This window comes from Polyodon spathula, chromosome 26, assembly GCF_017654505.1.
Source record: "Polyodon spathula isolate WHYD16114869_AA chromosome 26, ASM1765450v1, whole genome shotgun sequence".
In the NCBI taxonomy this organism is placed as follows: Eukaryota; Metazoa; Chordata; class Actinopteri; order Acipenseriformes; family Polyodontidae; genus Polyodon; species Polyodon spathula.
The window spans coordinates 3,183,140-3,200,113 of record NC_054559.1 but is presented as its reverse complement, the minus strand read 5'-3'; the positions used below and the strand labels follow the sequence as shown (position 1 = coordinate 3,200,113).

The 16,974-nt window shown below is 44.1% G+C and overlaps 1 protein-coding gene across 1 annotated transcript in view; it reads left to right on the top strand.

Annotated features, from left to right (window-relative positions):
* LOC121300935 (dynein assembly factor 5, axonemal-like) overlaps positions 1–16,974 on the top strand; it is a 76,300-nt gene that overhangs the window by 19,667 nt on the left and 39,659 nt on the right. The window contains exons 7-8 of the mRNA XM_041229936.1: positions 2,800–2,943; positions 12,436–12,604. Coding sequence (XP_041085870.1) covers positions 2,800–2,943; positions 12,436–12,604 — 313 coding nt within the window. The remainder of the gene's footprint in view (positions 1–2,799; positions 2,944–12,435; positions 12,605–16,974) is intronic.

Sequence of the window (16,974 nt, the reverse complement as noted above, 5' to 3'; positions counted from 1 at the left end):
AGTCTTGAACAAAGAAGACTACGTGGCGACCTAATTCAAGCATTCAAAATTCTAAAAGGTATTGACAGTGTCGACCCAAGGGACTTTTTCAGCCTGAAAAAAGAAACAAGGACCAGGGGTCACAAATGGAGTTTAGAAAAGGGGCATTCAGAACAGAAAATAGGAGACACTTTTTTACACAGAGAATTGTGAGGGTCTGGAATCAACTCCCCAGTAATGTTGTTGAAGCTGACACCCTGGGATCCTTCAAGAAGCTGCTTGATGAGATTTTGGGATCAATAAGCTACTAACAACCAAACGAGCAAGATGGGCCGAATGGCCTCCTCTCGTTTGTAAACTTTCTTATGTTCTTATGTTCTTAATTTTTGTGACGACGTGTATTAAAAAGGCAACAAAAAATTACATATCATAACCCCCTTTTTAAATGGTGCGTTGACACATACATTTTCTGTGTACAATAACTGTAGGCTATTATAGTAAAACAGCCTGTAACGTTAGTCTAGCAGTCTAAGAATATTTCATTTTAATAATTAAACATTTTAAGAATGTTTGTTTCATTTTAAAATGAATCTTAATTGTACTGGTATTTTACTTCAACTGACAAATTATAATGTAACAACTGATAAATCTTAATATGCAAAGATGCTACATTTTAAATCATCCATACAGTATATAAAGAGATAAATACATAGTATCTTGCCCTGTGTGATGTGACTGCCCCCATCTCGGTACCTCACTGAGCTCGGTACTCTGTTTGGACTGAGCCTCATATGGCGGTGTTTAATACCGACAATGCATAGGTTTGATGTGAAAATCAATAATAATATTAATATTACGAAAAATAATAATACCTTAACTATAAAACAACTCTATATATAACTATAAAACAGTGCTACATTTAGAAAAATGAAATAAATAAATGATAAATTTGAAAACCAGTAATTTTTACCATCTTAGGTATTAATACATACCTTCATTAAGTCTAACCGATTCATGGTCGGTCACATACAAAGTAAATTTGTCAGTTCCACCTGTCACTTCCACTTGCTTCTTGCAGGTGGCCATCTCCGTGCGCTCACTGTGATCACTGATGAAATGGTGAGGAGCGGAACTGAGCAATCCGTTAAAATTATTCTTTTACTGAGCCACTGTGAGTGGCTCACTTACCTAACACGCCCACTGTAATGTTTAGAAGAGAAATTCTCTTCTGAGTCTGCACTATGTTTGAAAGTATAATGCTGCGATACAGGCAGCACAGGATAGAAGAAAGGTAATAATGTGCTTTAAACACTGTAGGAGGTTCTGTAACATGCTTCGCACTCCCTATAGAACTAGATGTATATTATGTGATTAAACCTGAACATCGAAGAAAATGGATAAAAGAAAAAGTTTCTGAGATGTAGAGGAAGTCGTGGCAGTAAGCAGTTAAAGGACAGCCTGTAAGTGAGATGATTTTTTGGATTGCCTTTGGTGTTAGCTTGACCTTGTGTTCATGTAAACCTGATCATCTGTGCTGTCGAAATGAGATTTTCACAGATTGAAACGCACCACATTTTTGTCGCTGTTTTTTTTTTGTTGTTTTTTTTGTGAAAAATAACTGATGTTCCTCCTGGTGAGTTAACTGGAACTTTGTATTTCACACGGAAACAGTATTGAAGAGGATTAATTATTTAAGCGAGACGTCAGCTTTGTGGGGAAAGTCATTTCCTGAGCCAATTTTTACACCTGGTGGCTTAGCTTGTGAAACCCGATGCCTTCCTTTGAAATCTCTTTCTCTAATGGCAAGCCAGTGGAAATCAAGAAAACGTTCAGATGATAAAATAGATTGGTGGCTTTTGTTTAAACAGGTTCAGCTGATGTTTGAGTAATTCTTTTTTTATATGAGACTTTTTACTGACTATAAGAATACAGTGTGTTTCAAGGGGCATTTAATCCTTAACTATGAAAAACACTCCAGCACCAGCAATATAGGTTGACTTTTATAGTAAGTATGTCTTCATTTGTGCAGAAACACTTCTTATGTTGACAATTCTACTTGCTATACAGTACGGAGTAAATGGATAACACAGGGTACGTCTATACTAGTTACAATGTTATATTATTTAAATTGGGGATGATGATCTATTCAGGGAGAACAACATTACTATCAGAAGACAGTGAAACAGACAAAACACATTACTTTACCATTGCTGTATCCCGTATTATCCAAATCACAGCAACTTCTTTCTGAACATAATCCCCATTGTTTTTATATTGTTGTCCACAAATCACAGTTAAATCAACTAGAGAATAACTTTTACTTGGGAACGTTTTCCAGGAGAAAGAAACATCACAGTGTATCCTGATTACACTCTGACCTGCAACAATGCTGGTGCTCTGATTGAAATGAGTGGCGTAGTGTGGGAGCTAGCATTGCTACAGGAGGGAGCATGAACTGGATACACTGCATGTTTAGAAGACACATTCTTTTTCTTATGGCAAATGATCCTAAGTAAATGTTATGAAATGTATTCCACTGATGACTTAAAAATTTCAAAAGCAGTAACACTGAACATGGGACACAGCAAAGTTAACAATGTGATTTGTTGTAGACTTTACAGGTTATGCCTTTTAGTATTGCTATATATACCAGCCTTGTTTTATAGTTATCAATGTGATTTTAGTAAGTTATTGGAGGTAAAACGAGCAATAAATGACCCCCTCCATGCACCACACACCAGCAGGAGTGGTGCTATGCAAATCTGTAAATGCTGTTTGACAGGCTGCTTTCTAACTAAAACATACTTCTTTATTTTACAGCTGGTGTATACAGAGAAATTGGGTTGTTGTGTGCAAGCCCTTATAACACAATGTGGACCAGACTGCAGAGAGATCAGCCTACAGCTGCTGAAAGTTTTAATAACTATCCTGTCCTTGTCTCCTGATCAAGAACTTCACGACAAGGTACTGCCAAGCGCAAGGGGATCCAACAGCTGGATATCTCTGTAGCTTCAGCTTGAGAGCATAGCAAGCCAGTGCAACAATCTCAGTACTTCAGCAAGTTACAACTTCTGTTGTGGGCTAATTTATAGCATATGTTCCTTTAAAATGGTTTTGGCCTTGGCAGTTGTATCCTTTTGTAACTTGCTTACTTTTTGGTAAAGGGGGGGGGGGATTGCTTAAAATGTGTTAGGTTCAAAGTTGGAACCATGTTTGAAAACCCAGTTATCCACTTTTATTTTGACAAATGATACATTGCGTTAATAAAACTGCCTGGAGATAATCCCTTTCAACCTCTTTCAACTCATCAGCATCTCAGAAATGTACTAGCCAGCAATTACTGGGACCAAGAAAGGCATTTTATGGTAAATCTCTGGTCAACAGTCATCTGAAATGAATTGGGCAGGTTTAATGTTATACTGTATCAGCAGTTTGTTTGGGCCACAGTCTTGCAACACTCTGCAAAGTTTACAAGAAATGCATTACCTTACATTTTGTATTGTCCACATCACAGCGTTATATATGTTTATTTTTAAACATGCTGCTGACTGTTTTGAAATACACCACTAATTTCAATCAGAGCATTAGTATTGTTGCCTGAGGGAGCATGAACAAGATACACTGCGATGTTTAGAAGAAAAATGATTTGTCCTGGCCAGTGTACCCAAATAAAAGTTGAAAGGAAGTAATTTCCCAGTTCAGTGGTTTTCAGCCTTTTAAAAAACAAACAAACAAAAAAAGCTGTATCCCTTCAGTCTGAAGGTTTTAGCTCAAGTACTCTGTAACAGGGAGAGATCTGTGCTGACTCTGCTGGCGTGTTCACGGGCTGCAGGAAGAGGGCGGCAGTCGCCCAACAACCGCCTGTGAGTCATGGCAGTGACACGGGGAGGTGGGAAAGTGTGAGTGTGGACTTTCCCCCTCTCTGAATGGCCGAGAGGCGGGTCTTGGGTGATTGTCGGTCCTATAAAATAACGCTCTGTTGTTTCCTCAGGTCTGCCCACTTAGACGCGCTAAGGGTGCGGACACTTGGATTCGGGACCGGGAATCAGCGAGACAGAGAGAGAGAGCGGGGAACCCTTGGGCAGACCCCGGCGTATTGTAAAAGAGCAGGCTAGATAGCCGACAGAGTAGGACGGTGATCCGGGTCGTGCGGGTAGCGGCGACCGGGATAACGCTGCCGAGTGCAGCACCTTTTATTTGTAGTTTTATTACTGTTTTATTTTCCCTTGTTGTTTTCGCCTTCTGTTTTCATTATTATTTCTTTGAGCACCTGCGAGTGCGTTTGCGGTTCGTGTACCAGCTGTGGTATTTCCGTGGTGCTGTCTATCATCGTTGATAGGCAGCCCACGGTCAACAGTGCCCTCTGCCGGAGAGAAAGAAAAAAAATAACTTGTCTAAAATAAAACTGGGCACCTGTGTGGTGTTTCCCGAATACACCTGTCTGTCTCCTGGTCAGTGAATTACCCACACCCCTTTCACACGTGGTGTCAGAAGTGGGATTCACTGGCACTGCCCCAAGCAGTGCAGCTAGAGAAGGAGCAGACTAGCGATGGATGCGACTCAGTTTGCCGCAATGATGGACCTCCTGCGCCAGACGCTCACCGCGGCAGTACAGGGGGCGGCTAGACCCGCAGCTCCAGACCACTCCATCCAGAGACCCACCAAAATGACGGCCGAGGATCGACCGGACGCCTACTTGGAGGTGTTCGAGGCTATGGCGATCTCGGCCGGATGGCCCCAAGCCCAGTGGGCTAGCTATGTGTTGCCCCAACTCACCGGGGAGGCTCAAGCAGCTGCGAGGACGCTGTCCCCGGAGCACATGTTGGATTACCCTCGGCTGAAGGCAGCCATCCTAAACCGTGTGGGGGCCACACCGGAGGGCTACCGGAAGAAATTCCGGGAGGAGCAGTTTGCGGCCGGGGAACACCCACGAGCCATCGCCCACCGGCTGAAGGATTACGCCCTGGGTTGGTTGAATCCTGACCTAAACACCAAAGCCAGGGTGGTGGAAATGATCGTGGTGGAGCGCTTCCTGGAGTGTCTAGCCTCGGGACCTCGGCTGTGGGTCCAGCGGCAGGCGCCGGACACGCTGGACCGGGCGGTCGAACTTGCCGAGCAGTACCAGGCAGCGGAGCCAACGCCTGCGAAACTGCCCGGGAGGAGTGTGGCTGCTGGATCGTCCCCTCAACTGGCCCCGGAAAGGGCGAAGGGACTGGGGGGAAGGGGTAGTCCAGGATTTGGTCGGGGGGTGTCGGCGGGAGCTCCCGGCCCGGGTACTGGGGCAGGGTGGGGATACCCACGGGCTGCTGCAGTGTCGGACCGGGGTCTCGCGCGGACGCCTTATCGGCGGGCCCCTTTTATGGCTCCAGTGTTTCCCCCTCTTTCCAAAACTTCGGGGAGAGAAACCAGCCCACCGAGGTGTTGGACGTGCAGGGAGGTGGGCCACCTCTCCCGGGACTGCCCCGTGATGGAGTGTGACCTCAGCCGACCAGGTAAGCACGTTCAATTACCTCAGTCGCTTCAGCACACGGGTTTTGTTATTCCTGTGACAGTGGATGGTACAAAAACCCAGGCTCTCCTGGATTCAGGGTGTGGTCAGTCTCTAGTACAGGAGAGCCTAGTCTCACCGGGGCATAAACGTATATTGGGACGGGTGCATATTAAATGTATTCATGGGGATGTCCGCTCCTATCCCAAGATAAATGTGTGTATGACTATTGGCCAGCAGGTGACGCAGGTGCAGGTAGGATTATGTCCTCGATTGCCGGTACCAGTAGTTCTGGGACGGGACTGTGAGCAGTTTAAAGATTGGTTGGCTGCTCTGACAGCCCCGTCTTCTTTATTGGCTAAGAAAGAGGAAGTAATTGGAGAGATTTTTCCCTTTCGCGATCCAGAATGGTTTTGCCATAGATTTAAACCCCGTAAAACTAAACGGGAGCGTCGGATCGCTAAGAATGAGGGCTGGCAATGGAGGGAGTCGGAGAAGTTCCAGGTGGGGGCGGTTGGTGAAGAGTCCGGGGGGGAGGTCGCGGAGCCAGCGCAGGCGTCTGGCTCGGCTGCCTCTGCTCGGGACCGACCTGACCCCGAGTTGGAAGCCATGGGAGCTGATTTCTTAGCTCGCTCCCGTGACTTCCGACTCGAGCAAGGGCGTGACGACGTGCTGGGCAGGCTCTTTGACCAAGCAGCGGTGGTTAATGGTCGGGTGGTCGAGCCCAGACGCGCCGCCACGTACCCCCACTTTGAAATTGATCGAGACCTACTGTACCGTGTTGATAAATTACCCCAGACCGGTGAAGTGCGTCATCAGTTGCTCATTCCTCAGCCCTTTAAGGAGGATTTGTTGCAGCTGGCTCACGCTATTCCCCTGTCTGGTCATTTGGGAAGGGATAAAACTAAAGCAAGGCTTGTGTCACGGTTCTTCTGGCTGGGGCTGGATGGCGATGTTAAGCGGTTTTGTGAGCGTTGTGGGGAATGTCAGAAGGCCAGCCCTAGAGCCGTTCCACGAGCCCCTCTGGTGCCTTTGCCCCTAGTGGAAGCTCCGTTTGAGCGTATTGGGATGGACATAGTTGGGCCACTAGAAAGGAGTGCGGCAGGATACACCCACCTACTTGTCATTCTGGATTACGCTACGCGTTATCCAGAGGCAATTCCCCTCCGATCTATGTCCGCTAAGTCTGTTGCCAACGAGCTTGTGAAGGTTTTCTCCCGGGTGGGGATTCCCAAAGAGATACTAACCGATCAAGGCACCAATTTTATGTCCCGGCTAATCCGCGGAACATGTAAGCTTTTGGGAATTAAGACCATTAGGACCTCTGTGTTTCATCCTCAGACAGACGGTTTGGTGGAACGCTTTAATAAGACCCTTAAGAACATGTTGCGCAGATTTATTCGTAGTGATGTGCGTTACTGGGACCAGCTGATTCCTCCCCTTCTCTTTGCGATCAGAGAGGTTCCCCAGGCTTCCACGGGGTTTTCACCATTCGAGCTGCTGTATGGGCGGAGACCCCGGGGCGTGCTCGATCTGGTCAGAGAGATGTGGGAGGAGCAGCAGGACAATTCGACCAATACAGTCCGGTATGTGTTGGACCTGCGCAAACGTCTTGAGTCTGTTGGGAAATGGGCGCATGACAATTTGCAGCAGGCGCAGCACAGACAGGAGACACAATATAACCGAGGAGCCCGGTTGCGCACATTTCAGCCGGGGGATAAGGTACTTCTTTTATTACCCAGTTCTGAGTCGAAACTCTTGGCTAAGTGGCAAGGACCCTTTGAGGTTACACGCCAGGTTGGGAAGGTGGACTATGAGATCTGCCAGCCGGAGCGACGGACAGAGAAACACATTTACCATATCAATCTTTTAAAGCCTTGGTTACAGCCAGAGGCGTTGTTAGTGGCGCATGCAGATGACGTCACGGACCTGGGACCTGATCTTTCTGTGTTGGCAAGAAAAGGATCGGTACAGATTGCTGAGAATCTGACACCAACGCAGAAATGTCAGGCTCACGGTCTGGTGGCGGAGTTTCCTGACGTGTTCTCTTCAGTCCCGGGGCAGACTCGAGTAGCCCATCATCACATTGATATTGAGCCGGGGGCGCTAGTTCGCCAGAGGCCGTACCGTATACCTGAGCGTAAAAGACAGGTAATAAAAGCGGAAATTGACGAAATGCTGAGACTGGGGGTAATAGAAGAGTCCCAAAGTGACTGGAACAGTCCGATCGTTTTAGTCGATAAGCCAGACGGGTCAACTCGATTTTGCATTGATTTCAGACGAATCAATGAGAAATCGAAATTTGACGCTTATCCGATGCCCCGAGTAGATGAGTTGCTGGAGCGTCTAGGCACGGCTCATTTTATGACGACACTGGATTTAACGAAGGGGTACTGGCAGATACCCCTGACTCCGGAATCTAGAGAGAGGACGGCGTTTTCGACTCCCTTCGGGTTGTACCAATTCAGGACCATGCCCTTTGGGTTGCACGGAGCCCCCGCCACTTTCCAGCGGATGATGGATCGCATCTTGCGGCCCCATCAGCAGTACGCCGCTGCTTACATAGATGACGTGGTTATCCACAGTGAGGATTGGCCGAGTCATCTGTGTAAGGTAGCGGCGGTGCTGCAATCCTTGCGGGAGGCGGGGCTCACTGCTAACCCAAAGAAGTGTGCCATTGGGAAGAGTGAGTCGGAGTATTTGGGGTATCGAGTAGGGGGCGGCCAGATCAGACCGCTAGTTGCTAAGGTGAAAGCCTTGGCTGACTGGCCGGTTCCTACAACCAAAACCCAGGTGCGCTCTTTCTTGGGACTAGCGGGCTATTATAGAAAGTTCATCCCGAGTTTCGCTACGCTCGCTGCTCCCTTGACAGACCTCACCCGGAAGGCTGCCCCAAATACGGTTCAGTGGACGGAGTCGTGCCAGAGGGCCTTTCTCGCCTTGAAGCGGAGGCTGTGTAGTAAGCCAGTACTATGCAGCCCGGATTTTGGTAAGAGGTTCACCCTGCAGACGGATGCGTCAGAGACAGGTCTCGGGGCAGTGTTGTCGCAGGAGGTTCGGGGAAGCGAGCACCCAGTCCTGTATATCAGCAGGAAGCTCCTTCCCCGCGAGAAAAATTATAGCACCATCGAGAAGGAGTGTCTCGCGGTAAAATGGGCAGTCGAGTCACTCCGGTACTACCTCCTGGGGCGACACTTCACCCTGGTTACAGATCATGCCCCCTTAGCATGGCTTCACCGGATGAAAGATAGCAATGCCAGAATCACGCGGTGGTACTTGGCCTTGCAGCCCTATGCCTTCAGGGTAGTCCACCGAGCAGGAAAGCTGCATCAAAACGCAGACTTTTTCTCTCGGGAAGGCATGGGGGTGTAAGATTTTCGAATGAACCGGTGGTGTCATTCTGAGGGGAAGGATATGTAACAGGGAGAGATCTGTGCTGACTCTGCTGGCGTGTTCACGGGCTGCAGGAAGAGGGCGGCAGTCGTCCAACAACCGCCTGTGAGTCATGGCAGTGACACGGGGAGGTGGGAAAGTGGGTGTGTGGACTTTCCCCCTCTCTGAATGGCCGAGAGGCGGGTCTTGGGTGATTGTCGGTCCTATAAAATAACGCTCTGTTGTTTCCTCAGGTCTGCCCACTTAGACGCGCTAAGGGTGCGGACACTTTGATTCGGGACCGGGAATCAGCGAGACAGAGAGAGAGAGCGGGGAACCCTTGGGCAGACCCCGGCGTATTGTAAAAGAGCAGGCTAGATAGCCGACAGAGTAGGACGGTGATCCGGGTCGTGCGGGTAGCGGCGACCGGGATAACGCTGCCGAGTGCAGCACCTTTTATTTGTAGTTTTATTACTGTTTTATTTTCCATTGTTCTTTTCGCCTTCTGTTTTCATTATTATTTCTTTGAGCACCTGCGAGTGCGTTTGCGGTTCGTGTACCAGCTGTGGTATTTCCGTGGTGCTGTCTATCATCGTTGATAGGCAGCCCACGGTCAACAGTGCCCTCTGCCGGAGAGAAAAAAAAAAAGAACTTGTCTAAAATAAAACTGGGCACCTGTGTGGTGTTTCCCAAATACACCTGTCTGTCTCCTGGTCAGTGAATTACCCACACCCCTTCCACAACTCAAGTACTCCTTTACAGTTTTCGCTCTACTGAATGGTGTCACAGTTGCACAGTTTGGGACTACAAGCTGCTGGTTTAGGACAGAATAAGAAACAGTAGGCCTAATTCTTTAATTGCAAGTCTTCGGATGCACAGAATCAAAAGACAGGATTTGGGAATCATCTATTCTGCAAAAATACTATTTACTTACCATCTCAACATAATTGTGTTCCATTTAAAATGTTTACAACATCAGAAGTGTAACTTTTTATTAAAATGATCCATAGGGACTCTGTATAACCTTCTGTCGCTTTGCACTTTCTGTAGACTCTTGCGTTTTCTTCCTTTTTGTTTTTCTTTTGCAAATTAGAAATGTATCCACTTTTTATTCAAGAGGCAATACACTGGATAATCTAAATGTACTTTATCAACCACAGAAAACCATTCAACCAGCCACTGTTACTAAAATGCAGCCATGTCTAATAAATAAAAATAAACACTGTCAAAGTATTATGATTTGTTGTTTATGTTTACCAGACCATTTATACTTCTAAAAAACAATTGTTATTCATTGATTAGTATTCAATTATACAACGAGTTGAAAGCCGCAAAGTTCATAAGCAGCACTCTGAGCAGAGTTTTCCATAAGCAGAATCACTAGATGCTGCTTCACACACACCAGTCAGAGTGGAAATCAAAATCATGCATTGTGGAAGGGGTGTGGGTAATTCACTGACTAGGAGACAGACAGGTGCACTTGAAAACACCACACAGGTGCCCAGTTTTATTTTCAAACAGTTCTTGCTTTTTCCGGCAGAGGGCACTGTTGACCGTGGGCTGCCTATCAACGATGATAGACAGCACCACGGAAATACCACAGCTGGTACGTGAACAGCAAGTGCACTCGCAGGTGCTCAAAGAAATAATAATGAAAACAGAAGGCGAAAAGAACAATGGAAAATAAAACAGTAATAAAACTACAAATAAAAGGTGCTGCACTCGGCAGCGTTATCCCAGTCGGTGCTACCCACACGACCCGGATCACCGTCCTGCTCTGTATGCTAACTAGCCTGCTCTTTTACAATATGCCGGGGTCTGCCCAAGGGTTCCCCACTCTCTCTGTCTCGCTGTGAAACTCTCTTTGTTTCGCCTGATTCCCGGTCCTGGATCAGAGCTTCCGCACTCTCGGTGCGTCTAAGTGGGCAGACCTGAGGAAACAACGGAGCGTTAATTTATAGGGCTAACAATCTCCCAAGACGTGCCTCTCAGCCATTCAGAGAGGGGGAAAGTCTACACACCCACTTTCCCACCTCCCCGTGTCACTGCCATGACTCACAGGCGGTTGTTGGACGACTGCCGCCCTCTTCCTGCAGCCCGTGAACACGCCAGCAGAGTCAGCACAGATCTCTCCCTGTTACATGCATGTATACAGGTGGATGATAATTTTGAAACTATATTAACCTTTGAGCTGCTAAACAATATTTAATATTTATGCACAGTGGTTTAGAGATAATATAGAATACTGTTAAAAAAACTAAAATCAAAATAATTGTTTTGTAATTTTTGTTTTTGTTTGTCTGAGTACCCCCCTGATCCTTAGAGATATCCCCAGGGGTATGCATACCCCTTGTTGACAACCCATGTTCTAGTTGATTTACTTATGATGTGGATATAAATATATCAAAACAGTGGGGATGCGATATGGACAACACAGGGTACAGCAAAGGTAAAGGAATATGTTTCTTGTAAACAGTGCAGGGAGTTCTAGTTCTAGTAAAAATAGCAGTTTAGTCTGCTTGACTACCATTGTTTTCCTCTCAGGCATACTTACTGTAATAAGAAACTACCAGTAATATTTTGGAGCAAAGCTTTCCAGTTTGTCTGCAGCCAAGTCTTAGTTAGTTTTCTCGAAAAAAAAGTTGTGTGATGCACTTTTTTTCTTATTTCTTTATCTCTAAATTTCTTTCCTGGCTTCTGGGTGTAGTTAGTAGCGCCTGTGCACAGAATTTTAGAGTTACATTCCTAATTGTAAAGTTTTTAAAATGGGTAGTTTTTCAATTGTAATTTTTATATTATTATTTGTTTTTATTGTTATTATCACTGATGTGCTCATGGTTTTAGTAGGCACACTTCTGTGCCACCGGCGTCTAAAATATGTTAACTTATTTTCTAAGCAAGATTGAGTTTGGAAACTAGTTTTAAATGTTGTTTTTTTTATTATTATTATTATTTCTTGTTAAATTGAAAGGCTTTTCAGACAACAGTATCAAACCATGAGTGCAAATAATCTGTAATTGAACCCTGGTTACAAAGACACTTTGCATTTTGTTGGCATGAACAATTAACATAATTATTTGGTAACAAAATAATTTCATAAATCTTACCGGTTGTGCACTTCCATTCGTTATGATGGTCTCAAATGTCTAGTTTTAAAAGAACATGTATTTTTATTTTAAAACTTGATATCTGGTACTACACTTGGTTAAAGTAACCTCTTGTTGACACCAGTGCTTTCAGTTTTTTCTTACCTTGTCCCCATCTCTTCAATGGCTTCTTTCCTGTTATTAACCAATCAGCTGCTTCCCCTGTTGACTAACATACTTTCAGCCAGCAACATGACCCAGAAGATACTGCTGAGGTGAAATGACCCAGGAAGATCAAGTATAACCTGTATTTCCTGTTTGCTATAACATGTGTTTCTTTCAAAACTACGCATTTGTCAATCTTTTAAGTGCAAGATAGGAAAGTTTCTGGAATTATTTTAAAGCATTGTGGTGAACCTTGTTAAATTGCACAACTCCAGCTCCAGTTAACCCGTGGCTAGACACGTTGCTTCTCCTGTAACGACTCCCTGTCATGGTTGCCTGTCCTAGGTGCTGGAGGTACTGGGCTGCCTGTCTGCACTGCAGGGCCTGCACAGTGTGTCACATCTCTACAGACAGCACATGGCAGAGCTGATGGAATGGCTAGCAGCTAGTCAGCACAACTGGACCAGCTTCTCCGTGGAAAGGCTGCAGTTTGAGACCATTGTCATTCAGTCAGGTGAGAGAACTTGCATTACACACCATTCAGTTTTCCAGCATTGCCATCTTAAAGTACAAATAGCTAACAAAATAATTGCATTTGCCAGGAGTTAAACTAGGAGTTTGTCTTAACTTTTACTCAGGAATGTTCGCCAGGAGAGAGATTTTTTTCTTCTAAACATTGCAGTGTATCCTGATCACACTCCCTCCTGAATGAAATGAGTGGCGTAGTGTGGGAGGGAGCATGAAGTGGATACAGTGTGATGCTTAGAAGACAAAATACCTTCCTCCTGGAGAAGAGAGTAATATGGTTCCTATGACATGTGAATAAAGAAATATCAAAATAATTGTGAATTTGCTGGTGGGAAAATAAAAGTACTGTGATATATATAGACAACACAGGTCACAGCAAAGGTAAAGTAATGTGTTTCTTTGAAACAATGCAGGGGGTTCTGGAACACTTTAAAACAATGCTGGAGGTTTAAAAGAAGTTCTACCAGCTGCCTGGTCAGCACCTTGGGAGATTTCTTCTTTTGTTTTAACTTTATACTAACAGTTGCGTTTGCAGCTGCCTAAGGGGAAAAAGTAGCTTATTAAGCTGTAATAACAAACTGATATTGTTGGCACCTTAATGCTTTGAAACAAAGGATCTTTTTTGAAGAAATGACAACAAAGTAAAGGAAATCCACAGTAATTGTATGCTAGCGAGTATTTTTTATAACTTTCACACGTCCCTCTGTTGATGGTTGGGAGGTGGCTGGAAGTTCTTGTATTTTTCCAGAATGTCTTTTCTGTTTATAAATGTATGGAATGTTTGAACAAATCCTTGGCTTCCAGTCTTCATTCTCCCGGCTGTGTTTTCTGTCTTGTCTTGTCTTTTATAAAATAAATCTTCTCTTCACACCCGCGCATACTAAACACCATGCTGAAAAAAACACCCTCATTTTTCAGCTTTTTGAAAATTTCCTGGAACCTCCCAGGATGAAGTGTGAAAGTCCTTGAGCTGTCTGTACTGTGAGGACACTCTTTATTCTGACTGGCTGATTCATGCTCAGTACAAATATTCTGCCCAAGTCACTCGGAATAGAAAGCACTAGTGTGACTATGAGAGCACTTTCGGATTTCCTTTGTCTGAATGCTTTTAGTAATAATAGCACGTCACATCCATTTTGGGAACTGGGAACCTTTTATTGTTAATGTTCTCACATGATTTTCAGTAAACCGGTACAATTAAAAAAAAAAAAAAAAATATATATATATATATATATATATATATATATATATATATATATATATATATGGCTACGTTTAGAAAGCATTCATTGTAGGGGTAGCGTTGTGGTCATGGCTGGCCAGCTGCTGGAATGGCCAGGACGGAAGTGGAAGGCTGCAGCTCAGTGCTTTCGTACACTTTTATCAACAGCAAAAGAAACAACAAATCAAAATTTAAAACCCACCCTGCTGCTCTCAGCCCTTCTCCTAAACTACCCGACTAGAACAAATGGTCTGGCTTATCTTTTATACAGGTGGCTGGGCTTCATTGATCGTCCGTGAATTAACTCAGACCCAGCCACATTCTGCACATGGGTTTAACTCCATCCCTGCTGCTTATATCAACAAAAAAAATCATGCTGTATACGTTTTTACTTACAGGGCTTAACCCCATCCAGTCATCCATAAAAGAATGCTGCTTTTGTGTTGCACCTGTCAGTTTGTGCCAGCACCTTATTTGTCTGTCTTAAAGCACATTCATCATTATTATTAATAATATATAATATGATTTAACCCTTTTTTAAAATTGTATATGAACTTAACAAACTGATTTATTGTATGTTTCTTCGTGTTGCAGTTAGAATATTATGTTTTAAAGTGTTATAGAACCCCTTGCTATGTTTATTGCACAATACTTTCGTGGTTTTGTCCATATCACAGTTTTTCTTTCAACATAATAAAACATTGCCGTGTATTCAGATCATGCTGCCTCCTGCAATAATTCTCTTCCTTTTGTTGAACGCTTCTGAGTAAATGTTGAGAAGCACATTCCTGCCAGTTGATTTATGACCCAGGATGTGTGATTAAAAATTCCCAAAAGAGTATAAAAATATAATGCTGTGACATGGATAACATGGGACACGATTTAAAGGTAATTTAATGTGTTTCCTGTAAACTTTGCAGTATGTTCTGCAACACTTTTAAAAGTAGACCTGATGAACTCTGTCCTCATCCCCTTTTCCTATCTGTTCAAAACACCCACCCCCCCATTGCAGCATTTTTAACAAGGGAACATGAAACTGCTTATATTAAAAACATAAAGTAATTTAGGTTTAATTGGCATTAAAGCTTGGTAAATCTGTCTCCTTGTGTTCTCCACAATGGACTTCTTGGCATCTTACAAATTCTAATGCCTGATTGTGGCTTTTATAACAGAGCTTGATCAAGCCATGCACCTCCTCCTGCTTCAAGCAGCAGCTGGGCATAGCTCACAGTGATTTTCTGGCAAGAATGTGTTAAGGGGTGACGAAGGAAGCAAAGGAATTCCATTTTTGCGTGCAATGAAGCCACACTTGCTGGAGTTGAAGCAGGTTATGCTGGAGTGGTGAGCCCTCTGCTGGTTAACATATACACTACTGGTCAAAAGTTTTAAAACACTTCCATTTTTCCAGTTTTTATTGAAATTTACGCAGTTTAATGTCTCAGTGTACTCTGAACTTAAAGCATAGAACAAATAAACAATTGGAGATAAAAAAGAAATCATGGAATCGTTTTGTTTAACAAAATTTAATCTAAATTTTTGACTCGTCAAAGTAGCCACCTTTTTGCAGATATAACAGCCGAACACACTTGTGGCATTCTTTGTACAATGGAAATCAAATCTTGTTCGGAAAGTTCTTCCCAACACTGTTGCAGAAGTTCCCACAAATGTGTTGTGATCCAGTTCATCCCAAACCAGCTCGATGGGGTTTAAGTCTGGAGACTGTGCTGGCCATTCCATGATTTGAAGCCTACCATCTTGTTCTTTTCTACTAAGGTACTTCTGACATAGCCTGTAGGATGAATCCTTGATCAACTAGGCATATACTAGAGGGTATTGCATGACGCTGCAAAATGCTGTGGTGGCCGTTTTGGTTCAGGGTGCTACTCCCTCTGTGCAAGTCGCTGACTCTGGATCCAGCAAAAGAGCCCCAGACCATCACGCTTCCTCCTCCATGCTTGACAGTTGGTGTCACACACCAAGGAACCATCCTTTCGCCTACTCGACGGCGTACAAAAACCCTGCGTGATGAACCAAAGATTTCAAATTTTGATTCATCGGTCCATAAGACCTTCTTCCAGTCTTCAATAGTTCACTGGCAGTGCTTCATGGCCCAGGCAAACCTCTTTTTCTTATTTAGCCATCTTAGCAATGGCTTTCTTACTGCCACTCGACCTGTCAAACCTGCAGCTCGAAGTCTTCTCTTCACAGTTGAAACTGAGACTTGCTTACTTCGACCAGTGTTAAGCTGTGCTTGAAGCTGTTGTCCTGTGAGCCGTCTATCACACAAGCTGTTGACTCTCAGAAACTTGTCTTCTGATTCTGTTGTGGCTTTGGGTCTGCCAGACCTCTTCCTGTCAGAGTTTCCTCCAGTTTCCAAGTGCCTTCTCGTGGTGTAGGAGACTACTCGCTGACACCTTGGCTTTCTTTGCAATTTCTCTAAAGGAAAGACCTACACTTTTAAGGGTTGTAATGGTCTGTCTGTCTTCCTTTGTTAATTGCCTTTTTTTCGCCATTATGATAGCAATATACTACTTCCTGCAGTACAGTACTGTCCAAATAATGCTTAAGAAGGTGTAGTAACACAGTCTGTTCCAACACTGCTTTTATACAGACAGATGGTTTGTAAGTAATCAACAAAAGTTGGGACACCTGTAGGAATTGTTAGCATTAACTTTCCAGGCTTAATTTACTTCCATTGCTGCAGAACAGATGTAAGTTGTTAACCCATTACTTGTTCCCTTTTTATATAACTCTGAAATGTACATTAATTTTCAGTTTTTGGTAACCTAAACTTTTTTTTTAACCTCTGGCAGTTTACTGCTTACCTTTGTACCATTTCAGGTTATTCACTGGGTTTGAACTGCTTAAATTTCAATAAAAACTGGAAAAATGGGGGTGTTCTAAAACTTTTGACCGTGTGTGTGTGTGTGTGTGTGTGTGTGTGTGTGTGTGTGTGTGTGTGTGTGTGTGTATATATATATATATACACACACACACACACACAAAGTATTCACCGCCATGCTAAGTTTTCACATTTTGTTGGCACCCGAGCATACTCCACATGTAGAATCTACACAAACTACTCCACATTGATAAAGTAAAAAAAAATGCATATAGAATATGAATAAGTAAAA